Source organism: Engraulis encrasicolus, chromosome 24 (genome assembly GCF_034702125.1).
Source record: "Engraulis encrasicolus isolate BLACKSEA-1 chromosome 24, IST_EnEncr_1.0, whole genome shotgun sequence".
Lineage (NCBI taxonomy): Eukaryota > Metazoa > Chordata > Actinopteri > Clupeiformes > Engraulidae > Engraulis > Engraulis encrasicolus.
Genome location: NC_085880.1, coordinates 45,216,640 through 45,241,787, shown reverse-complemented (window position 1 = coordinate 45,241,787; position 25,148 = coordinate 45,216,640). Strand labels below are relative to the sequence as shown.

The following is a 25,148-nucleotide window of genomic DNA, read 5'->3' as shown; positions in this document are numbered from 1 at the left end:
CACGGAACAATATACATAATTTGATTTAAACATCCTTACCTGAGAATCTTCATCTTACAATTTGTAGATCTCAAGCCATCCGAGAGAGATTGTACTCCAGCATCTTTAAGGTTGTTGTTTGTTAGGTCCAGCTCTTGTAATTGTGAGCTTGGCCACTGGAGAACAAGACTTAAAGATTCACAAAAGTTCTCCGTCAGTCCACAGCAAACAAGCCTACAGAGGAAATGCATACATTTAGCAGAAATAAATTGTAAAAACTCCAGGCAATTTAAGTTGAGGAAATAGGCAGGCAATTCAAGTTGAGTTGAAGATGAAGAGAACTATAAGAACCTCAAAGCTTGCACTTTGCAATGAGAGTTCATCAGTCCACAGCAGAGAGCTTGGGTGGTTGAATCCTGTAGGTCGTTGTAGCTAAGGTCCAGTTCTCTCAGCTGTGACATGTCTGACTCAAGGGCCTGGATGACAATCCCGAAGCCTTTCAAGGTGAGACGACACCCTACCAGTCTACACACAGATTAAACAGTACTTCTTTATTAAGCAAAAAACACTCACTAATGGAACTTTAAAACAAATGTCATGGATGGTGTTACTTAAGTCTGGTTTCCTTAGATTCCTTAAAATGAATGTCTAGCATACTCACCGAGCCTTTCTGCAGCCTGCAACAGCTTCTAAAAGTCTTTCATGACCATCAGTATTGGTGTTATACTTTGAAAGGTCAAATTCGTCGAGTACTTCTTCTGACACCAGGATTACATAGGCCAGTACTGAACAGTGTGAAGGCAACAGGGCTTCTCCCGATTGCATGTATTGCTGAACCTCGTTGTGCAAAGAATTGTCGTTCATTTCAAGCAGGCACAGCAGAAGATTCATACATCTTTCCTTGATGTCTTTGTAGCGGATGATCTCTCTGATGTATTTAATGGTTTCTGCGATGCTCTCTGAGCTGCTGACCGTGTGCTGCAGTAAGCCTTGCAGGAGTCTTTGATTTGATTCCAGTGAGATTCCCAAAAGAAACCGCACAAACAGATCCCAGTGACCATTTTCACTCTCAACTGACTTGTCCACAGCATCCTTCAGTAGAGTTTCCAGGAAGTGTTGCCTCTCCCAACCAGTGAGGATGGATCTTAGAACTTTAAAGTTCCTGTTCACGTAGGAGTAAAATGCATAGAGAGCAGCAAGGTACTCCTGAATTGAGAGGTGGACAAAACAAAAGACTTTCCTTTGTCTGAACACAAACTCTTCCCTGAATAATTCTGTGCATAAACCACTGTACACTAAGGCCTCAGTGACATCCATCCCACATTCCTCAAGGTCCTCCTCGTAGAAGAGAAGATTGCCTTTCTCCAACTGCTTGAATGCTAGCTCTGCTAGCTTCAAAATTGCATCTTTGTTGGCTTCAAGAATCCTGTTGCTAGGCACTCCCTTGTCAATTCCCCCATTAAATTTCTTGTTCCTCATATTCATCTGAATGATTAGGAAATGGGTGAATATTTCCGTTAGGCTCTGTGGCTTATCTTCTCTCTTGCTGTTAAAGATTACCTGAAGAACAATTGAGGAAATCCAGCAGATAACAGGAAGCTGACACATGCTGTGAAGGCTTCGTGATGCCTTTATGTGGGAAAGGATCTGATCTGCTTGGCCCTGATCACTGATCTTCTTTCGAAAGTACTCTTCCTTTTGATGGTCAGTAAACCCACGTATTTCTGTCACACGACTGATGCACTCATATGGGATCTGACCGGCTGCTGCAGGTCTTGATGTGATCCATACATGAGCAGATGGCAGAAGGTTCCCATTGATGAGGTTTGACACCAGGATACCAACTGAAGATTTCTCTGTAATGTCATGAATTTTCTTGGCTGTAAGGCTACCAACATTTAGGGTAACTCTGTTTTCATCAAGCCCATCAAAGATTATTAACAACTTGCAGTTGGCATAGAGATCTTCCTTATCACTCAGGTCTTTTAAGGCCGGGTGGAAGTCAACCAGAAGTTGATGAAAAGAATACTGATCATCTCTGACCAAGTTCATCTCACGGAATGGAAGAACAAATATGAAATCTATGTCGTGGTTTGCTTTCTCCTCAGCCCAGTCAAAAATGAACTTCTGCACAGATACCGTTTTTCCAATTCCAGCTACGCCTTTGGTCAGAACTGTTCTAATGTTCCTGTCTTCACCCAATGGTTTGAAGATATCATTGCATTCAATTGCAGTGTCTTGCCTTTGTCTCCTTGATGCTTCAATTTGTCGGCTCTCATGCGCACTAGAGCTTTCGCTCCATTTATCCATGATATACAGGGGTGTGAATATTCTGTTTAGGGATGTCTGACTGCTTCGACTGATGTTCCCTTCACAAATGTGCTCAAACCTCTTTCCCATCACCGATTTATGGTTCACTTTTACTCTTTCCATGATGCCCCCAACTGCTGTTAAAACAAAAAAGTTAGCCAGTTACGGAGAAAAGAAATAGGCCTACAACATATTAACTGCTACATGCAGGGAACATTTATCCTGTCATCAGTACACAGAACTCGACATTAGAATTATATATTATATCTATTGAAAGAAGGATTTATCCTTTTTCTGACCTGGTTTTGGGAGTGGAGGTGACGGTGACTGAGAACTGCTACACAGAGTGCAGATGGTATTTGCTGTGTCTCCAGTCTCACAGTTGAATACGTTAACACACTGCCTGCACAAGTTGTGCCCACAGGAAACTGGCATCGGCTCTTCTAGTTCTTCCTTACACACTCCACACCTTGACCCCTCTACTGATCTGAGGTCAAAACAGAAGAAGAACAGTGCATCTCCATGAAGCCAGGCAAGGCAAGTAGGCATACAATGCCCCCCTAGGTCTCTCTAACGCCCTCTGGGGGGCTGAAACACTAATCTATTTGGAAGTATAATGTTGTGGAAATGTAATTTAAAATATTTTGTTCAGGAAAATATTTTTTGTTCTCAAATGCAGAAATTTCAGTAAATGCAGTCAAATATGTTAACAAATTAAATTTCATATTAAATGATATTTCAAAACGTCTAGTTACCTGTTACTCGTGATTGCACTAGATAAATTCAGAGGCTGCATCATGGACTCAGCACTCTTTAGAGATAAGTTACTGGGAACTGGAGATACTGGTCTATGTACAAACAAGACAAACAGATACACAGTTGAGAACAATACACATCAGGCAACATTTAAATAATATATATTTTTAAATTGCCCCAATATTATTATGTCGTTATTGCTTTTATTTATTTATTTTTTAGGGACTTTTATGCCTTTATTTGATAGGACAGTCTAAGATGGTGACAGGAAGCGAGTGGGACAGAGAGACGGGGTGGGATCGGGAAATGACCCCGGCCGGACTCGAACCGGGGGCCCCGTGGGCATGCAAGCCCAAATGTGGGGGACTTAGTGTGCTGCGCCACAGCGCCACAGCACCACAGCGCCCCCCATTATTGCTTTTATGATATGAAAATGTCTTTTAAAAGTACAAATATTACAATGGGCTGCTGTAACATAGTAGAGTTACCTGCTGTCACTCAAATTCAGCGGCTGCATCATGGATTCATTACTTTTCAGAGATAAGTTACTGGGAACTGGAGATATTGGTCTGTGCACAAATATGAAAAACAAAACAATGTATATTTGAGAATAATGTATGTCAGGCAATGCATTTAAAAATAATCTCTAATAAATACCCTATATATTCTACTACCAGTACTATTACTTTTAGTATTTTGGTGCAAGAGTTCTATTCGTCAGACTCATGTCAAACACCACACAAGGAAAATGGATAAAAATTGGTGTTATTTCAGATATGAAAGTTACAAATTACAAATATTACAACATACTACTGTAACATAACGTTACCTGTCACTCGCAGTTCCACTTCTTAAATTCAGAGGCTGCATCATGGATTCAGTACTCTTCAGAGATAAGTTACTGGGAACTGGAGATACAGGTCTGTGTGCACAAACATGAAAAACATAACAATACATCGTATTCAACAATGTATAGGCCTATTTGAGAATAATATACTGAAAATCAGGCAATGCATAAAAAAATAATCTTTTTTTTTAAGTACCCTTTACTATTAGCAGTATATGGCCTTTAGTATTTTGGTATAATTCAGGGGTGCATTTCTCGAAAGCGTTGTTGGCCAGTTAACAACTTGGGTAGTTGTCAATGGGAAATTGCAAACAGCAATACAGTTTCGGGAATTGCACCCCATTGGTCTGTTTTCAGACTCATGTCCAACACCAGACAAGGAAAATGGATACAAATGTTGAGCTATTTCAGGCTGGAAAGTGTCTTACAAAAGTAAAAATATTACAATGGACTCCTGTAACTGCTGTAACATAATAGAGTTACCTGCTGTCACCCGCGTTCCCACCACTTAAATTCAGAGGCTGCATCATGGATTCAGTACTCTTCAGAGATAAGTTGCTGGGGACAGGAGATATTGGTCTGTGGATAAAAGTCATGAACAACTTGATTCAACATGGATTTCGACTGACATAGGCTAGTTGAATTTTGCTGCCTGGTGCTTGTTAACAAAATTAAGCACACACACACGCACACGCACACACACATGCACACGCACACGCACAAACACACCTCCCCACCCCAAAGCCCATGCTCAAGGTTGGAAGGGAAAAGACTACAGGAGACATGAACGGAATGGCGTATGACCACCACATTTGGAGATGACATAGGCCTTCATCCAAAAATCTATGGAAACATCATTTTGGTGTCATTGGTTGGTATTATGATGTAATTATGTCATCAATATCTGATTTTATTGCCCATAATGTCACCATAATGTATTTTATTTCCCATCCCATTTAGGTAATGCACATCAATTTTAGTGATTATGTGCTTCAGAACACTTAAATGTTCACAATGTTTTCTGATGCTAATGGAAATAACAAAAAATAGGAAAATTTATGTCACAAAATGACGTCATAGATATGGAAAAGGGACTTCAGTTTCTTATAACATTACAGCAAGCAGTAGGCCTACGTCCTCAACAAATGGATATATCATTACCAAATTTGCAGGGCATGATATAAATAAGACACGTAGGAAACGAGAAATAGAAAGAATTAATGAAATTGAGATGAAATGTGCATTGGTAAAGATAAAGTCCACCACTTGATTATACATGCGATGGCATCATCAAATTAGCAGAGGGAATGAACATAAATTAATGATAATTGATGGAGCTGATTTTACATTAGGTAAAGTTATGAATGTAATGGAATAAATATATGATAAGTAGTAGGGCCTATGTGATAAGAAAGGTATGATGAGACTTAGATCAGTGATTTTTGGTCAGACATAGCCTACCTGTCAGAAAACCATTGCCATGGCAATCACAACAATGAAAAACCTAATCTTTTGGTATAAAATTGTACCCCTCCACACACACCAGTCTGGACAGGGTAAATTGTTACCATTTACACGTAATACTACAAGCTTATTTCCAACTTTCTTCATTATTATTATTATTATTATTATTATTATTATTATTATTATTATTCATTAGGTTGTGGAAGTTGCCTTAAGGCGAAGAAACGAGCCGTACAACTTCTCACATTAAGACTCTGTGAGTCGCGTTTATTAAGTTATTGTAACTGACTAAAAACATGGCGCCGCGCATGACAGAAAAGCCGGCAACATTAAACGTCATCGGAACTCTTAAAGGGACCGCGACTATAAAGTGAACAGAACAGTGGAGATGACGAACAGCATAACATATAACCAAATACACAAATGATTAAGTGAATTATGTCAGTTGAGAAAGCACTACACATGCCCCCCCAGAATTCACATTAAGAGAGAACCTGAAAAAAAGAATAATAAATTAGTTCATCAACGGCGTGGGGGGCGAATCAAACGCCCAGTGCGGCTCCGCTGAATGAGAGAAGGCGGAACTGCCCCCTCTGTGTCTGTCAGTAGGCCACCCCTGCGGCATGGCCGAGGGGCAGGAGGGATGGGAAGAGGGGGCCTAGTCGGAGGCCGTCCCCGTCTCGGGGGTTGCGCCAACTCGACAGGCCTGGCCAGATCTAGGTGAGCTGGTTTAAGGCGGTCTACAGAAATACACTCCGGCTTGCCCCCAATGTCTACCACAAAGTGCTTGTCCCCCGCCTCCAAGACGCGGAAAGGGCCGTCATAAGGCGGACGGAGAGGTCCGCGGTGGCAGTCGACTCGAATGAAAACATAGCCGGCGGACTGAAGACCACTGGGGACGTGAGAGGTCGGTAAACCATGGCAGGAGGTAGGAAGCGGAGCAAACAGTCTGGCATTGTCCAACAGGCTGGAGCGCTGGAGTGTGGCGGACCACGGGGTCGTTGTGCTGGGGACGAACTCCCCGGGGACCCGTAATGGCTGACCATAGACAAGCTCCGCAGAGGAGGCCTGGAGGTCCTCCTTTGGTGCAGTCCTGATGCCCAGCATGACCCATGGGAGTTTGTCAGCCCAGGCACTGTCCTTCAGGCTGGAACGTAGGGAGGCTTTCATTGACCTGTGAAAACGTTCACAGAGGCCATTGCTCTGGGGGTGGTAGGCCGTGGTGCGGTGGAGTTTAACTCCCAGGCTCCCTGCGACAGCGTTCCAAAGTTCAGAAGTGAACTGAGCACCACGGTCTGAGGAAATGTCCGATGGGGTGCCAAAACGGGACACCCAGTTGCCAATAAACGCCCTAGCCACATCAGCTGATGTTATGGACGACAGAGGAACAGCCTCAGCCCACCGTGTGGTCCTGTCGACCATAGTGAGAACGTGAGTGTACCCCTGCGAGGGTGGAAGTGGGCCAACTAGGTCGATGTTGACATGGTCGAAACGTCGCTCAGGCACTTGAAACTGTTCCAGTGGCGCTTTGGTGTGGCGGTGTACCTTGCCACGTTGGCATCCCATACAAGCTTTCGCCCATTCCCTCACATTCTTTTTAAGTCCGTGCCACACAAACTTTGTTGACACCAGCCGTCGTGAGGCCTTGGTGCCGGGGTGTGAGAGGCCATGGATGGCGTCAAAAACAGGCCGCCTCCACTTCAGAGGCACAACAGGTCTAGGATAGCCCATCGAGATGTCGCAAAGCAGAGTGGTGCCAGCGTCGTCGAATGCCACCTCCCGCAACTGCAGTCCAGTAGTGGATGAACGGCAAGCCTGCACGTCCGGGTCAGTGGCTTGATCTGCTGCTATGCTGCCGTAGTCCAAGCCAAGGTGGACCGCCCCCACAAGAGCACGGGAGAGGCAGTCTGAAACCTGGTTGTGTTTTCCAGAAAGGTGTGCAATGTCCGTCGTGAACTCTGAGATGTAAGTCAGCTGCCGCTGTTGCCTGCCAGACCATGGTTGAGCGACTTTGGACATTGCGAAGGTCAGAGGCTTGTGGTCCACAAAAACAGTGAACTGGCGTCCTTCCAGCAGTGAACGAAAGTGACGGATGGCGAGGTACACCCCGAGTAGCTCTCGGTCGAAGGTGCTATACTTCCGTTCACTGGGACGTAACTGCCTGCTGAAAAAGGCGAGAGGCTGCCAAGCATTGCCCACCCACTGCTCGTAAACCGCACCAACCGCGTAGTCTGAGGCGTCTGTGGTCAGTGCGATAGGGGCAGAGGAGACGGGGTGGGCCAACATGGCGGCCTTAGCCAGGGCTGCTTTAGCGTCCACAAAAGCCTTTTCCCTGTCCGGGCTCCAGTTCACTGTGTGTTTAGGCTTGCCGCCTTTCAGAGCCTCGTACAGGGGTTGCATGGTTTGGGCGGCCTTGGGTAGAAAACGGTGGTAGAAATTCACCATGCCAAGAAACTCCTGTAAGGCTTTGACGGTGACAGGGCGTGGAAAAGTGGTGATGGCCTCCACTTTCGACGGAAGCGGAACGACCCCGTCCTTTGTGACTCTGTGCCCCAGAAAGTCTATGGTGGACAGGCCGAACTCGCACTTGGCTGGATTGATGATGAGCCCGTGTTCGGTGAGGCGCTCGAACAGAGTGCGAAGGTGCGAAAGGTGCTCCGCAGGCGATGAACTGGCCACCAGGATGTCGTCCAGGTACACAAACAGGAAAGGCAGATCCCGTAACACTGAGTCCATGAGCCGCTGGAACGTTTGAGCAGCGTTCTTGAGCCCAAATGGTGTGCGCAGGAACTCAAACAAACCAAACGGCGTGATCACAGCTGTTTTTGGGACATCGAGAGGATGTACGGGCACTTGATGGTATCCTCTGATGAGGTCCACCTTCGAAAAAATGACCTTACCCGCCAGGTGCGCTGAAAAATCCTGGATGTGTGGCACTGGGTAGCGGTCGGGCGTTGTTGCATCGTTGAGCCGTCTGTAGTCACCGCAGGGACGCCAGCCCCCCCCGGTTTGGGGACAAGGTGGAGAGGTGAGGCCCAAGGACTGTTGGAGCGTCTAACAATCCCCAGGCGCTCCATGGCCTCGAACTCCGTCTTGGCCACGGCCAGCTTGTTCGGCTCGAGGCGTCGAGCACGGGCGTAAACCGGCGGGCCAGTGGTGTCAATGTGGTGCTCGACACCGTGCTTGGCTGTGGACGAGGAGAAAGTGGGCTGGGTGAGTGTGGGGAACTCGGTGAGCAGACGCTGGAAACCGTCTGTGACAGAGAGCAGGCTGGAGAGGTGTACTGTATCAGAGTCACTGAGCATGCATGCGTAAGAACAGAAAGTGACGGCGTCGATCAAGCGCTGATTTTTAACGTCGACCAAAAGTCCATATGCACACAAAAAATCTGACCCCAAGAGGGGAACAGCAACTTTGGCAGTCACAAAGTCCCAGCTAAAGCGTTGCCCTCCAAAACACAGTTCAACATGCCTTGTGCCATAAGTACGGATGGGGCTGCCATTGGCGGCCTCCATGGGGGGGCCGTGGGTGTCCGCTACCACGTCCACCTGTGAAGCAGGCAGTAGACTCCGCTGTGCCCCTGTGTCGCAGAGGAATCGCCGGCCGGAGACGGAGTCGTGGATGAAGAGCAGCCTGCCGGCATGGCCGACGCTCACGGCCACTAGTGAGCGCCGGCCTTGGCATTTCCCGGTCCACTGAAGCTGCATGGAGAACGGCATTGCTTGGCCTTGGAGCCAAACCTGGCATGGTAGTAGCACAAACCTGAAGACTGCTGCCGACGCGGGGCCGCTGCTGCGATGAGATTGTGATCATCCTCCAGAACCTCAGATACAGCACCAACAGGGAGGAGAGCGGCTGCGCAGGGTTGTTGACTAGCCAGGAAACACTTGTCAGCCTCAGCAGCCAGTTCTCTGCAATCCGTGCTGGCAGTGTTGGCCAAAGCAGCTCTCACATGAGCAGGCAGCTGGCGCAGGAAAAGGTGGAGAAAAAGGAAATCTGGCTTGTTGTCGCCAAGCAGATCGAGCATTCGGTCCATTAGCTCCGATGGCTTGCTATCGCCGAGCCCTTGAAGAGAGAAAAGCCTACTTGCCCTCTCAGTGTCAGACAGTTCGAAAGTTTTCAGCAATTTTTCCTTCAGCGTTTGATATTTCCTTGTCAGAGGAGGACGTTTAAGAAGGCTCACCACTCTCGACGCCGTAGAACTTCCGAGGGCAGACACCACGTAGTAGTATTGCGTTTCGTCGGCGGTTATCTGACGCAAGGCAAACTGTGCCTCAGTTTGAGCGAACCAGGCTGAAGGAGATGATTCCCAGAACTCGGGGAGCTTGAGAGACACAGCGTTGGCGGTCATGTCGATCTGGATACGTCCAGTAAGCAAACGTCGGGGGTCACCAGTGTGGAAGTTGCCTTAAGGCGAAGAAACGAGCCGTACAACTTCTCACATTAAGACTCTGTGAGTCGCGTTTATTAAGTTATTGTAACTGACTAAAAACATGGCGCCGCGCATGACAGAAAAGCCGGCAACATTAAACGTCATCGGAACTCTTAAAGGGACCGCGACTATAAAGTGAACAGAACAGTGGAGATGACGAACAGCATAACATATAACCAAATACACAAATGATTAAGTGAATTATGTCAGTTGAGAAAGCACTACAAGGTATAGCCTACCTGAAATTCAGAGGTTGCATCATGGACTCTGAGCTGTTCAAAGATACATTACTGGGAACTGGAGATACTGGTCTGTGAGCAAATACAGAACAAAAGGAAAATCGTTCATCCAACACAAATGTTTTTCGATTCATTTTTACATTGTAAATGAATTTCTGCAGCCTGATGGGCCTACAAAAAAATCGCTATCATGTAGGCCTACTGTAAAGTAATTCTGTATTTTGTATTAATTATGGCCTAGGCCTACTAATATCATATTGCATTACATTATAGCATGTGAAAGATGCTACAACAGGAAATGTTCCGCTAACATGATTTCACATTAGTCAGCAATAACAACCTTTCATCTGCTGAGCCATCTGCTAGATTCAGTTGTTGCATCATGGATTCAGCACTTCCCAAGGACAAATTACTGGGAACTGGAGATGTCCATGTATGCATGATTTGACCACTGTGGGGAAATGAACAGAGTTCAAGAGACTTCACAGTAAATACAGTATGTCAGTGTTTTTCTCAGTTGGTCTCAGTTGAATTAATTTCCCCTTCCATGCGTCATATACAGGTACCTTATTTTGGAAACTTGCAATACCAGTTCCAACATACAGTACCGTGCCTCGCCACTCAAACATGTTGTTGGGTTTCCCTGTCAAGAAGCTGTGAGCAGCTTTTTGGGGCATTTCCTTTTCAATATCCCAATGTAAGAAACCACTGAATATTTGCAATTATGCGCTGTAAAAATATTGAATAAAAATGTATCGTCTTGTAACCTTTGGTAGTTTATGCTCAGGGCTTCATTTAGTTATTCTGCAAAATTATGTTAAAGCCATTGCCAGTGACATAGCCTACATAGCTGTGTGTTCACTCAAAACAAAATGTGGTTGAGAAGGAGAACGGCTGCGCGTGAACAGAAACCTGAACCATGCATCAAGGGCTGCCTCTCTAACCCCCATGCATGTAAACAAATGAGTCAGCACAGTACCCTACACCGTATGTGGGTCATTGATGCTTAACGTCAGGTGGTAGGCCTACAACCACACCTAATGGCAATACATGAATTCATAATTACTAATTTAGGTAGAAGCAGTAAATATGTTTCTCTGATAATTCAGAAAAACAAAACAAAACCCATTTGATCCATACAAAAAGCCGTGGTTGCATCACCCTGATGTCTAAATTGCCACTAACCCATCTACATTTGTAATATTATTGAATCTCCAATTCACTTGTGTTTTAGAGCCACCATTGTGATGTTCAAGTGGTCCTCCTTACCTCTTTCCCAAACAGCCCCCTTCTCCTGTAGCTTCTTCCACTGTATCATCGGTGTAAAGGGACAGGGTGCCTGGTGGAGGGGGAGACGGTGGCATGGCCGCTGTAAAGGCACCGGTGTTTTCCTCCTCAGAGAGACTCATGTTACTGGCGATGGCCCTCCTTCCTCATTCTCCCCAGTGGCATCTTACTGACTATACTCTACTCTCCACTCCAGCCACTCTCACTTCCAAGATAATCACTGGATTACATTAAAGTCACATCTGGGGACACGTAAAGTGTCATGTAGCCTACGCACTAGAGTATGGTGCAATTTTTAACTTTGAGAAAGAACATAATCAAAGATTTCTTTGATCAGTGTCAAAACAGTCAATTAGTGACTTTCAAATACATACAGCTGAATCGCTTTAAAGATGCATGTACAGTTAATAACTAATGTACATCCAAATATAAAACATGAAAAACTAAGATTTTACATGAAATCTAATGAACACACTCACCAGTGTGGCCACTCTCTCCATTCAGTTTTGCATGGACGTTGCAGGGAGAAGGGCAGGACAGGCAATATGGCATATACCTCTTGGAAGAAATACTCACACTGGCTTTTGGGAATGAGTGTAGTTGGCACACAGTGCTATTTTGGGAACAATAGACTGGTCTGGTTTAGCAGGTTCCAATGTAGGCATAGCCTATCAGATCATGTGTCAACACTACACTGTGGCATGAATTTCCTGGTAACATGTTGACATAAAACTAATCATTAATTTCATTAATTTACTGGTAGATTTTCCTTTTAATTGAGATTTCAACTGATCTATTGGATGTGAATTGAGAGATTCAGTTTTAGCATATGGGAAATGGCTTTTGTGGTAGTCACACAGGTGTCTGTGATTTCACCTGTTGTCTTTGTGAACCTTGGTAGGCTACTAAACCAGTGGGCGTCACACTTGTCATGAAGTGACGAAAGAAAAACTACTATTTCATCATTAGTGGGCACTGTAGAAAAATAATTGAACGTTGTGGCCGCCCATTGAAAGTGAATGGGAGCTCTCGCAACATTCTAGAAGGCCATATAATAATTCACCTTAACCCTTTCAACCCCTCACAGTTATTTTCCTGACTTACTTTAACACACAGCCTATATGCATTTATTCTAAGGCTTTAGTAAATATGACTATTCATCTTCAAAATATTGTAGAATGGTAATATTCTGTCACACACATTTATTTTAAATTTTAGTGCACAGTTCTTTGATAACCTTATGTTACACAAATGATAATAGTTTCAAAGTGAGAGGTCCGCACATTTAAAATCCTTCTTGTTCTATTTTTCTTTTCTTTTTTTTTTTTCTAAAGTGAAGTGAAGTGAAAGCCCATTGGGAAACTCCAACTCCCATTGTCATTGTGACACAGCACTCCACAGCACACAAGTGAACACTGCACACTGCGAAATTGCATTTATGCCTCACCCGTGCAAGGGGGCAGCCCTCAGTGGCGCCCCATGGGGAGCAGTGCGGTGGGACGGTACCATGCTCAGGGTACCTCAGTCATGGAGGAGGATGGGGGAGAGCACTGGTTGATTACTCCCTCCACCAACCTGGCGGGTCGGGAGTTGAACCGGCCACCTCTGGGATGCAAGTCTGACGCCCTAACCGCTCACCCATGCTCACCCAGGCTGAATAACCTTTCTACTTTACAGTCTTCATCAGATTCGGATAATCTGATGAATGAGATGATTCCGAGAATCTGATGAAGTCGAAATGTATATCCAGCCATGAAATGGACAAAAAGGATTTTAAGTGTGCAGACCTCTCACTTTGAAACTACAGTGCAGTCAGCCTTTGTTCTGGCCTTTTCCTGGGATGTGCACAATCTTCACCTCCAACTGTACACAAATGATAATTTCTATTCAGTTGATTTTTAGCTCTTCCTGTATCCCTGCTATGCATTAGGGATCCAACTTTTTATTCTTGCTCCAAAATGCTTCCAGTGATAAAAACATGCCAGCAGGGGGAGTTGCTGTTGCATCCTAAATATTTACAGTTGGTGTTGATGCTCTGTCTTGAGTTTGACTCAAGTCACACATCTCTCAAGTGAGTGAATGAATGAATGAATGAATGAATGAATGAATGAATGAATGAATGAATGAAAACCTTTATTGCCCTGAAGGGAATTTATCTTGCTTTTGGGAGCCATACAATAAACACTTGGAAATAGGCTATAGGATAGACAATTACAACAGCACAAAATGGCAAGTATAAAACACATACAAAACATACAGAAGCCAGAGTAGATTAAAATAAAAATATTGACAATAATAAAATTATGCAAAATAAAATATAAAAATCATATGTACATTTATTATACAAAAGTTGATCTGAACCTGTCAATCACCCCACTCCTGCCCACCGAGACAACAACTCCACTGAAGCACTCGATTGATGTCTGTTGAATGCTTTATTCTAGCAGCATGTCCCTGTTCAACCTGTTCAGAGTCAGACAAGACACAGGGAAATAACGAAGTTCGCACCCTGTTTGCATCATAACATTGCAGTCGTCATTAGGGGAATACACAGTGGTCTACTCTATATGACTATTGCTGCCTTCCTTTTCTCAGAAAAATAAATCCTGCCACTGACAGCACTCCTGACAGCAATTCTAGCCTCTGGTGCTACTACCTTGGAACAATGTGCCAATCACTGTCAGTGTTGCGAGATGTGTCTGATCAAATCCCGCCCAAACGATGCTCAANAAACGCTTGGAGGCGCTAAATTCTGCTTAATTTCAACAAATTTTATTGATTTCTATGGATCGATTTTCTATAAAGAAAAACCTGCCTTTTACCGTTTTTACAGCTTTCCCAAGCAGCCCAACTGGGCGAGTAACGGCTGTAACACACTGATCACTGCGCCACGAGCCTATTCATGCTGCTGTTACTGTTTATCGCTACAGCCACAGGGCTACATCCGGTGAAATCAGGGACATGTTTGCTGGTGTGTGTCGTCTTTGATTTTGAACTATATTGTAATTATAATGTGAAACACATCATGCAACAGTGCATGCACCGCCAATAAATTATCTTAAAGTGATCCCTTTGAGTAAAATAATAGGGTTTTACCGTTCTCTTATACTTTCAACCGTTCTCTGGGTGTGGAACTGCAAATTTGACCTCCAAGCTAACAGTTAACATTGAGTCCTATGAGACCAATTAGCCGCCAGCTGGTCTCATAGGACTCAATGTTAACTGCTAGCTTGGAGGTAAAATCTGCACTGCCATACCCAGAAAATGGTTGAAAGTACAGGAGAACGGTCAAACCCTATTTTTTTTTAACTCAAGGGGAGGTGTAAAATAAGCTTATTTCCAAAAATGGGACAGTATCACTTTAAGGTACATCTTTGAAGTTTGTTGTTTCAGCAGAGTGCAGATGCAGCAGTCATGGCCATGACACAAATTGCATAAAATTAGGCTACATATACTCGGGTATCTCAGTCTTGGCTTCTTCCGCACGAGACGACGTCAAAAAATCCCAACCCAGTATTGCAAGTTTAAGATCGGGATTTCTGAGAAAATGAAGGCAACATACAGTATGTATGAAATCATGATGCAATACTTTGACCAAACTGCATCTGCATCAATGCTAACAACCCTTGTGAAACATCCAGAGAGTTTACTGTAAGCAACTGGACTCCTCCTGACACTTTTCCTGTGAAACATCCAGAGAGTTTACAGCCACTGGAGTCCTGACACTTTTAAACACATGTAGTTGCCTCCACCAAGGAGGCTGTTTTCGGTTGTGTTGGTTTGTCTGTCTGTCTGTCTGTCTGTCTGTCTGTCTGTCTGCCTGTCTGTCTGTCTGTCTGTCTGTCTGCCGGTCTGTTTGTCATTCGGGATAACAAAAAAAGTTACCAACGGATTTTGATGAAATTTTGCTGGAGTTGTTGGAAATGACAAAAGGACAAAAGGTGGTGATCCGGATCACGATCCGCATCCAGGAATAAAAAAAAAAAAGATTCTTCCCCATTGCGGGATAGGGCGAATTTTGGCATTCCAGTTAACTCCACAAAAACAAGGCAGAAGAAAGACTTTCCATTTCAAATATGAAGGTGTAACATGGTCAAATGTCAAATGGCGTGGTCTGCACTCTCTGAGTGCATTTCTAGTTACAAATGACAACTACTTGATCTGACAAAGAGAGACATGTGAATCATACTCTAGTCCAAATCCCGGGTACACAGGCTCACGGGTACAGGTTGTAGAAAACGTGTGTCAGGTGTGTCAAGAGAATGTGCCGGCCGGCCTTCATGTGATGAGCTCTGTAACAGAATAAATAAAAACATGTTTCACATATGCGCACCTGGGGGGTAGCCTATAGCAAGCACGTGCACTCCAATACGGCAGGGGAGGCACGGCCTCACCAGCCAGACCTGAGAATGATGAGCTGCAGTAAATGTGAATAGGCTAATAGTAACAATAACAGCTATTGTTTTCGAGCATCTGCACCATAACTACCATTTGAGCAGTATTTAAACAGTTTCACTCATTTTCAATCATTTCCGTGGCCAAAATCGTAATATTTGCCCATTTCATGTCAAATTGCTCCGAATACGCTGAATTTGGGGCAACTCTGAACTGGCCTCACCCCGGATTGCGCAATCCCTCGTTAACAAGCTTGAGCGCATGCGCCATTTTGCTCGTTCTGTGAATGCAACCTGGTAATATTGTATTAAACGTTTTTATACACTTAATAGAAGTATGTATGGTGTGCCCTCAATTCCTGATAATGTTCTACTATTTTCTACGGGTGATTATCATTTCTTTACTCTGAACGCTTTGGCATAACGCCCACTGACACATACAGTAGTGAGGCGAGCAGTAGCCTGGCCGCAGACTCCTTCTGGCGTTGAGAGAGACTTGCTGTCCAGTTACATCATAGCGAATCTGAAGTTCACAATACAGTCAGTCGGTGTTGTTGGCTAGCTTGTTCACTTTGACTGCTACAAGTGGATTTCATAACGGAACTAAGAGCATTCTCAAAGTTGGATTTCCAAGGGGAAAATATATGAGTGATTCTACGAATCGACAACGCTTTTAAGTCCATGGATTTTATTTGCCAATTCCACTAACTATTAACTGCATCCAATGATGTTTTGGACATTAGAAAACATTTATCTTTCATATAATACAGAAAGTGTAGACATGGCATTATTTCCCTCAGCAAGAATGAATATTTAATACTGGTTTTGGGCGTTTTCATGCTGTCCCATTTTCCAAATGTCAGATTCAGTCTTCATATTAGCATGTAAAGAAACTTGTTTTGCCCAAGACGATTGCAAATGTTGATTCACAGTAATCATCACAATATGACAAAACTGTCAGAAAGACCACTGTCCTTTCCATTATACATGAAATTTACCATTTTGTGTGTGTCCACGAAAACGGTGTTAACCGTGTCACGGTCTGAAACCCCCTCCATAAATCAGTAATGGTTTGGTCTTAGGCCATACGAATAACATCACGTGATGTCATAACCTCTTTGGCAGGATATGGGAAGACTTTTTGATAAGTTTTGAGCTCCATCCTTCCATAATTTAATCCATTCTTTTTCATGTTCTCATAGCGGGAAAATTGCCTGTCAACTGTGTTATCAACATATTCATAAGAATCTGAATTAGAAATCACATGTAGAAAAACACAGATAAAGCATACAAATACATGAATTGATTAAGGTGTTGTGGTGGAACTTCTGAGGTCCTCAGTTAGCACAACACCATAAAAATGGCTGAAATGTCAACCGTGTTACCGTCAATGGTGTTACAATTAGCTATGATAGTCAGGGTTGCCAGATGAGGCTGATGATTTCCAGCCCAAAAAATGTTCAAAACCCGCCTAGAAGCACAAAATCCCGCCCAATTCTATTGATTTCTATGGCAAAAAGTGGGCGGGTTTTCTGATAAATGCCATTTTTACCCGCACACGGCCATCCTAAGCAGCCCAATTGTGTGGGAACCAGCCCAATCTGGCAACACTGATGACAGTGGAGGAGGAGTATGTTTTTGACAATTTATCTCCATATTGACAGACAAACAAACAAAATAATTTGTGTTCTAGGGAGATGGGTTCGTCTGCTCTGTTTTTTTTCTCCTAAAAAAGTGCAGACTTGTTCCCCTGCACTGTTGACCGTAACACAGTTGAGTAACTGTGAGATATTATGAAGCTTTGCTTCGTGTTTGTCAGGGTTTTTTGGTCAGAAAACCTAACCTACACGGCCCCATTAAAATATGGACTGGGGATTTTGAACACGAGTGACCCACACTGGGCAGTTTGAAACATTGACCGTGGTAGAAATGAAAGAGTCTCCACAGTCCACACAAACAGTTGTCTGATGATGCCATTGTGCATGGAATTAATGTTGTGCGCAAAGCTAGTGGTCACTGTGAAGATACCTCACTGTTTTTGGCCATGTGGCTGTGACGCAGATGTAAACAAATCCGTTTCGCCTGGAACAATGGCAACGCAAACGCCTGCGTTACTCGATTTTCGCACTCTGGAACCCATTATTCAAAAAACTCGTTTTGTGCCACGTTTCTGGTGGGTTTCATATGGTTAGTCCAGGGGAACGTTGTCACTGGCATAGAAAATCATTCCCGTATAGCCAGCCCCTGAGGTTCTCTAGAGCAGTGTTTCTCAACAGGGGTGCCGGGGCACCCTGGGGTGCCGCGGGCCCCCCTCAGGGGTGCCGCGGAAACGTGGCTGATAACTAAAGTTATGTAATATAATACATATTTGTCTAAATGGATAAGTTAATGCTAGTCAGTGGAATCTTTCATCTGCCATTTACACACAATAAAGTAAATTTAGGTTGCCCCAGTAAGCTGCAACTTCGAATGTAGGTTGTGTGACGTCTCCAAATGTGTTACTTTTCTAAGCTTTTGTGGTATCCGATGCGATGCCATGTTACAGCTTGTTGCTTTGGGGTGCCTTGAAAATGTTCAGTAATTGAAAGGGTGCCTCGCCTAAAAAAAAGGTTGAGAAACACTGCTCTAGAGCAGGGGTCCCCAACCTTTTTGGCACCAGGGACCGGTTTGAGTCCCATTTTTTTTCGCGGACCGGTAGTCACGCGTTATAATAATAATAATAATAATAATAATAATAATAATAATAAATATTATTATCACCACACTATTATTATTAGGCCTATTAGTTATCATTGTTATTATTAATAGGCCTAATAATAATAGTATCAATAGTATCAATAGGGTCTAAAAATAAGGCCTAATCCTTTTCCTTCATTCCATTCAAAATGTGTAACATTCAGTATTTGACTATTAAACTGACAATTACCCCACTAATTTGTGGAGCCATTCTTGGTCATAGAGCTAGTGGTGCAAGGGAGATCACCCAAAACTAGGCTACTACATACTGCTACTATTTTTCACCATGCGAGAATAGGCCCTATGCGTTCTCTGCTCTGGCCATGTTCATTTTCATTGAGGGCATTTTGCGCAGTGAAATTCAGGGCTATTTATGACTGGGTTATAGGTCTCCTGGTTAAGTGGCGCTTCTATTAATTCAAGATCAACCGTTTCCAACAAGCAGTCGTCATTGTTTTCTCGAACACACGACACGGGGAATAGTTGGATGCTGGAGATGATACCGCTGAAGTTTGCCACTTAGTCTAGACACATTTTTCATATTTGTGAATGTTAGAAGCATTTTTTAGTAAAAGTTGGGAACCTATGTACTTAACATAATTTAAGTGTGCTGAATTCAACTAGACTGGTTCCCAAGCTGGATTTTGAGGTTTTGACAGTTAAATTTGAAAAACAAAATGGCTGCCAAAATACGCTATTTTTGACAGAGCATTTTTACCAAGTATTGCTGTACTTGGAAATAAATGCTCTTTTCTAACATTTTGTGTCCCATTAATGTTTCTTGATGAATGTATCTACTATAGAGGATTTTAAAAAGTATAAAATAGCTTCTAGAATGCTAATAATGCTAATATTGTAGGCTAGGTGTTAGCCTAAACGTTTTAAATATTTAGCTTTTCTAATAAGATATTTGTAGCCTATGTGTGTTTATATGGTTAAGAAAATTGATGTAAGTATTTTAGAAATACTTTGCATTATGTGAAGTATTTAGTGTTTCCAAAAAATCACTGAAAGTTGCTATTGGCTCTCTGAAAACTGTCCAGAAATCGCTAGATGACACCATGATATTACATATAACGTAAATTTTGAAAAATGTTCAGACATATTTTATATATTCTATCAGATACTATTGCATACATTCCAGATAGTCTATACATGCTACTCAGCCTGGTTGTTAGTGGCCAGACATCTCTTGAAGATGATGGAATTGGTGGCAAGGAAAAACTTCCTCAAAGAAGAGTTCTGAATGAGGCTAAAGTCCTTGTTTATTGTGTCAGTGATGGCAAAAAATGGACTCCGAAACATGTCAGCCTTGCTTGTACTCTTCATCAAGCTATTGGGTAAAAGACCTAATATGACTATTCAATCAGGCAGGTCATTGTCTGAGTTACGACCAGGTCCTCCAAGTCCAGATCCTCCTTAGCTGAGAGCACTCTAAAACACTGAACCAAGAGAGTGGTGCCATTATTCCAACAAACATTGTGGCAGATAAATTCATCCACTACACATGTGATAACATTGATATCCTGGATGAAACACTTGATGGGAAGAATACTTCCCATGCAACACAAATGGCAGCATGGCAGAGAGGCCAACCAATTGATGATTCTGTTAAAGATATAGAGGTGTCTACTAGACAGACATTAAATGTGCCAAATGCCCTGATGGAGCTACATCCTCTCTGGATTACTCATAGGACATTCAAGCCAACTTTTTCAGCACCCATTGCTTAATCATGCTTTGGAAAATCTGGAGAGGAGCATAAGTATGCTAGACAAGCAAAGGCTACAGATCTAGCTTTCTTCTTGCACTGTCAAAACTTTGACATGAAGACTTCTTGGTCAGTGTTCAATCAGTCACTGTCATCAAAGGAACAACAGACTGCTGCGGGGTATTTGCCAATAGTCCTCGCTACTGCACACGTTTTTATACTTTGAATACAAATGCATTGTCATATCTTAACATTTTGGACAGGAACAGTTATCACAGTTGACCAAGCATTGTACTGCAGACTTGAAGAATTAAAGTGAGCAATTTCTGAATAGAACAACAGATGAATACCTCGCCTAGGAGGACTTCACTTGTCAATCAACTTCCTTAAGGCCATAGGAGAACATATGAATGGATCTGGACTGACCAATGTATGGATGGTGGATTGCTTGGATAAGGCCCTGTTGAACTTGTTCTGGCAGGAAAGGTATCCAACAAAACTATGGCATACAAGTCTACTCTGCAATCCCTTTAGGGTCTTCTCATGCCAAGTCTTCTCTACCTGTCTTGCTAGGATGGCTAATGGTGATGATCCTCAGACAATTAGTGAACTGATTTCATTCCAGTATCAGGAAAAGGACAGAAATCTTCTGCATGATATTGCTGAGAGTCAATCTGATGATGTGAACTGGTGGCAGTATATGGATATGGTTACTGTTCTGCTGCAATACACAACAGAGAACAACGTGAAGCTACCTGGGATCTGAATTTTCACTCTTTCAGCCTAATGTTGCCCTACTTTAAGCGGTATGGCCATCTTAATTATGCACAATGGGGCCCAGTGTATCTACTTGATGAGTCAGCTTCCAGAACCATTTTGTCTGAATTCCAAAAAGGCCACTTTGTGGTCAAGAGATTGGCTCACAAGTTTAGCCAGATTCTGATCAGGCTATGAAGTGGGTAAATGTCACAGGCATAATTGTGATCACCGAGACAGCCTCAGCTTTGTGTAGGTGGACACTCTCTTTTAACCTGAGATCACCCATTGCAGATCAAACATATGAAATGTACAGTGTCCTCCCCATGGCAGCAAGAAACTTCACAATGACGGAATCTACTCACGGCAGATTAGAAACAATACAGAGTAAAAGTTCTTTACAAACATTTGTGCGTACCCGGTTCCTTGGACTCACGTCTCCTGACTGAGGTCACGAGTACCCTGAAGGACACGAGTTACGAGAGCTTGACTAGTTCTAGCCTGCTCTGTCCCTTTGTTCTCTTGACTACGGTCGACTGCTGGCAAAGAATTTCAGTGGAGTCAGACTCTGACTCCCCCCTGGCAAAGTGCTTCGATCTCCCGCCTAAGGTGGACGACTCTTTATCCCAACTCCCTGCCACCACAGAGAATCTCATACAGTACTGACCACCACCCTAGTGGCTGATGTGGCTTCCCCAGCTCAAGCAGCTGCCTTGGAGCCCCTTGGGCATCATCGCAGGCCACTGTGCTTGGCACGAAAGCGCACCCTGTCACCAGGCATGGCGCGCTCCAAAAGTCCTGCATAATGCACCACGAGCGCCTTCGCCTTCGCCTTCGCCTTCCCCTTTTCCCCTCCTGCAAGGAAGCGAGATTTCTCAGGGTTTGTCCCCCCTTAGCCCACGGGGCTCAGGGGCCTCAGCTGAGAGCATAGGGGCTTCAGCCCCTCCTGCTACTTTCCCCTCTCCTGCAGGTTCGAGTCTGGCAACGGACCCGGAGGAGGACATACCCCAGCCCAGGGGCCACCTGCCCCTATGGGTCTGGCAAGGGAGCATTTGAACCTAACCGCTTTTCTGGATAACGTTATCAGGACAATTTAAGGGGCCAGGGCCCAATCTACTGGGACACTGTATAACCTGAAGTGGTCTGTCTTCGAACGCTAGTGTGACCAACGCGAAAGTGTTCAGTACCGATGGTGTTGTCCTTCCTACAAGACTTATTGGGGGGAGACAAGGCTTTACCATTTAAGTCTACTTTGCAGCGATTTCATCGTGCCATGTAGGATTCGGTTCCAACACTCTGAGTGCCCATCCACTAGATACTTACGCCCCGTGCTACATCAGACGATACCCTCCTGGGATATCTCTGTAGTACTGGAGGCTATGTGTGGGGCCCCTTTCGAGCCCCTCCAAGAGGGGCCTCTCCAAACTGCTTTTGCACACCACCTTTCAGATCCGTCGAAGAGAGGTGACAACACAACTTGTGCCCTGTGCACGCTTTACGCATCTACATGAACAGGACTCACTCTTTTAGGAACACTGAGAAGCTGTTTGTGTGCTTCATCAAGCCCTCTACAGGGCTCACAGTTTTGAAATAGAGGTCTCCAAATGGTTGGTTCAAACCATTGCCCTGGCATATGAGTCCAAGGGTCGCCAACCCCCGGCTCAGATTAGGGCTCACTTTACTAGTGCAGGTCTCTACATCTTGTCCTCTCTTCAAGGGTGCAGCAGTTTCAAGGGTGTGCAGAGCGGTTGGTTGGGCCAACCCCGCCACCTTTGTCCGGTTCTACCGGCCAGATGTGACCACGTTGCCACCGGAACATAGGGTTCTGGGCAGGACTACTGATTGTCTGTAAGGTAATAGAAACGCTATCATTACAGGATGCTCTTGGAGTTCTGCCTAGTTTGGACCAGCAATCGGGAGTGATTGTAACTCTCCCATAGATATGCGAACGATTCGACTGAAAGAGAGCATTAGGACATGAATATGTCCCCATTCTCTGAAGGAGATGAGTGAGCCATCTCTCAAGACAACCTTATTGCCGACAGCCGAAGAGATGTTTGGCATCAGACTGGCTTATTTGCGCGCAACCATTCGGTTTTGACAAAGTGGACATCCTGACCACACAGTTGATTGGACCTTTGGTGTGATTGCAAAGGTCTTCAGCTAATCGTACAGCTGAGAGTGCGCTCCCATAGAGATGACTCACTCATCTCCTTCAAAGAACAGGGGACATATAAATGTCCTAATATTTAGTCTTTTAGATAATACTATCTTCTTTGCCTCTCTTTTTCTTTCAAAATCTTATTGAATGACAATTTTGTATGATAATGTGCTTCATGGAGGCTATTGCTATTGAATGCCAGTTTACGAGAATATCTTATTATTAGAACGGCATAATTATAGTATTTTTTTTATCTTTTCGCCATGACAATTTGCCTTTGTGTAAGTGTAGGAATGCATGATAAATGCAAATATGTGAGCATTGCACATTTATTTCCATGGAGAAGTGGTACTTTCTACATATTCTGCCCAAAATCAAGAATTTCGGCGGCCATTTTGTTTTTTGCCCATTTCATGGTCAAAAACTCAAAATTCAGCTTGGGAACCACGCTAGCTGAATTCAGGGTACTCTAATTGTCTTAGAAAACTAGGTTCCCAACTTTTACTAAAAAATGCTTCTAACACCCTTATAAAGGGCCTTTTTCTGGAAATGCTTCTAGTCTAAATAGCAGCTCGTGCCCTCGCGTCGCGTTTGTGTGGACTGCTGCATAACCAGCGTTTGATTCTACCGCGGTTCGAGTGCCTGTGGTTTTATGTGCAATATTTTTAAAACGGCAAAAGGTTGCATGTCATCGCTTGATTTTCTGCTAACGCTGACTTTCAGGAGCTCCTGAAACAAGTGTTGGTCATTATTAGTTGCAACCACAAAACATGTCTCGCAACGCAATTACGTTTGTAACACAGCGTTGTCACAAAACTGAAATACAATAGCAACAAATGATAGAAGTGGATTTCTAAAATAGCTCCCAAAAGTTTGCTTCGCAATGTTCAAAAGCCTTAAAAAGAAAGAGCCGCCCGGAGAAGACAGCCAACTCTCCAAAACGGCCACCATCCACTTTGCATTGCAGCATTGAAATGTAAAGTGGGCGCGACCTCGGAGCATGCGTCTGGCGCATTTGACATTCAACTGATTGGACGGCACAAAGAAAAGTTTGCTTGTTATTGAAAATTAAAATAGCCTACTTGTGCTACGTCTAGGCTAATGCAAATATTAATATGGCGATACTAAAAGTTATATTTGAGATAAGTTCTGCACTGCAGTTCATAACAAAGGCATGTCTTCTGGATTAAAAAAAAACAAAAAAAAAACTTATGTCGTGCGGCCCGGTATCAAATAGTCCACGGACCGGCACCGGTCCGCGACCCGGTGGTTGGGGACCGCTGCTCTAGAGGACGTGGTGTTTAGAATTCTGGCGTCAGGGTGTCTGAGTCTGTACCAGTGACGTTTTGTGGACATACACAGGAGTGCTGCACACGCTGTTATTGTCTCCTATGATTGGTGCAGACGTTCGTGCACGAGCTCATTTACATAGACTTCGCGCAAAAAACAGTCTTTATTATGGGGTCGGACCTATGCCCACCAGCACAGAAGTGACCAACGGGGACTCCATGCAGGACTGTGGTAGCATTGGTAACGTGGATCCGACTTTCTCTCTCTCTTTTCTCCCTATTCTCATTTCTCTCTTTGTGTCTCGGGATATTCAGGATCCTATCATTCTCATTTCTTTGCCTGTGTGTTGACCGTGCGTCTTTGAGAATGTAAGTTGCTGTTATTGTGTTGTTATTGTGTTGTGTGTGTACTCGCGATTGTTTGTTACATTGCAACATTGCGTCGGCAGCGCGAGTATGTGTTGACCGTTTCTGTGTTCCGTTGTGTCTTACTTTGTTATGTTTGTATAATAGCACTTACTGTTTCTCAATGTCCGCGGGTTTGTCAGAGTGCAGATTTGTGCAGTAATCTGTTACTGTGGCAGAGTAGTGGCTACATAGGTCCGTGTTCAGTTAAAGAGCTGCGTCACCGATTGTTCTCTGTGCGCTGTAGAAACGCAAGAGCGCAAGACCAGCTCTCTTAAAGGAGCCGCGCTCCTTTTCTGTTACTAAACACACTCGCTGTGTTTTCATTGGGTTTGTTGTGTACTTTGCAGTAGGCATTTACACATTAATGTGTGGTTAAGGA

At 44.0% G+C, this 25,148-nt stretch overlaps 1 protein-coding gene across 1 annotated transcript in view; it reads right to left on the bottom strand.

Moving 5' to 3' along the window:
• LOC134441120 (uncharacterized) overlaps positions 1–25,148 on the bottom strand; it is a 41,160-nt gene that overhangs the window by 2,482 nt on the left and 13,530 nt on the right. The window contains 11 exon segments of the mRNA XM_063191310.1: positions 40–504; positions 641–2,426; positions 2,589–2,776; positions 3,045–3,137; positions 3,534–3,614; positions 3,875–3,967; positions 4,376–4,471; positions 10,028–10,099; positions 10,368–10,478; positions 11,297–11,455; positions 15,535–15,606. Of these exon segments, the coding sequence (XP_063047380.1) occupies positions 40–504; positions 641–2,426; positions 2,589–2,776; positions 3,045–3,137; positions 3,534–3,614; positions 3,875–3,967; positions 4,376–4,471; positions 10,028–10,099; positions 10,368–10,478; positions 11,297–11,455; positions 15,535–15,606 (3,216 nt within the window).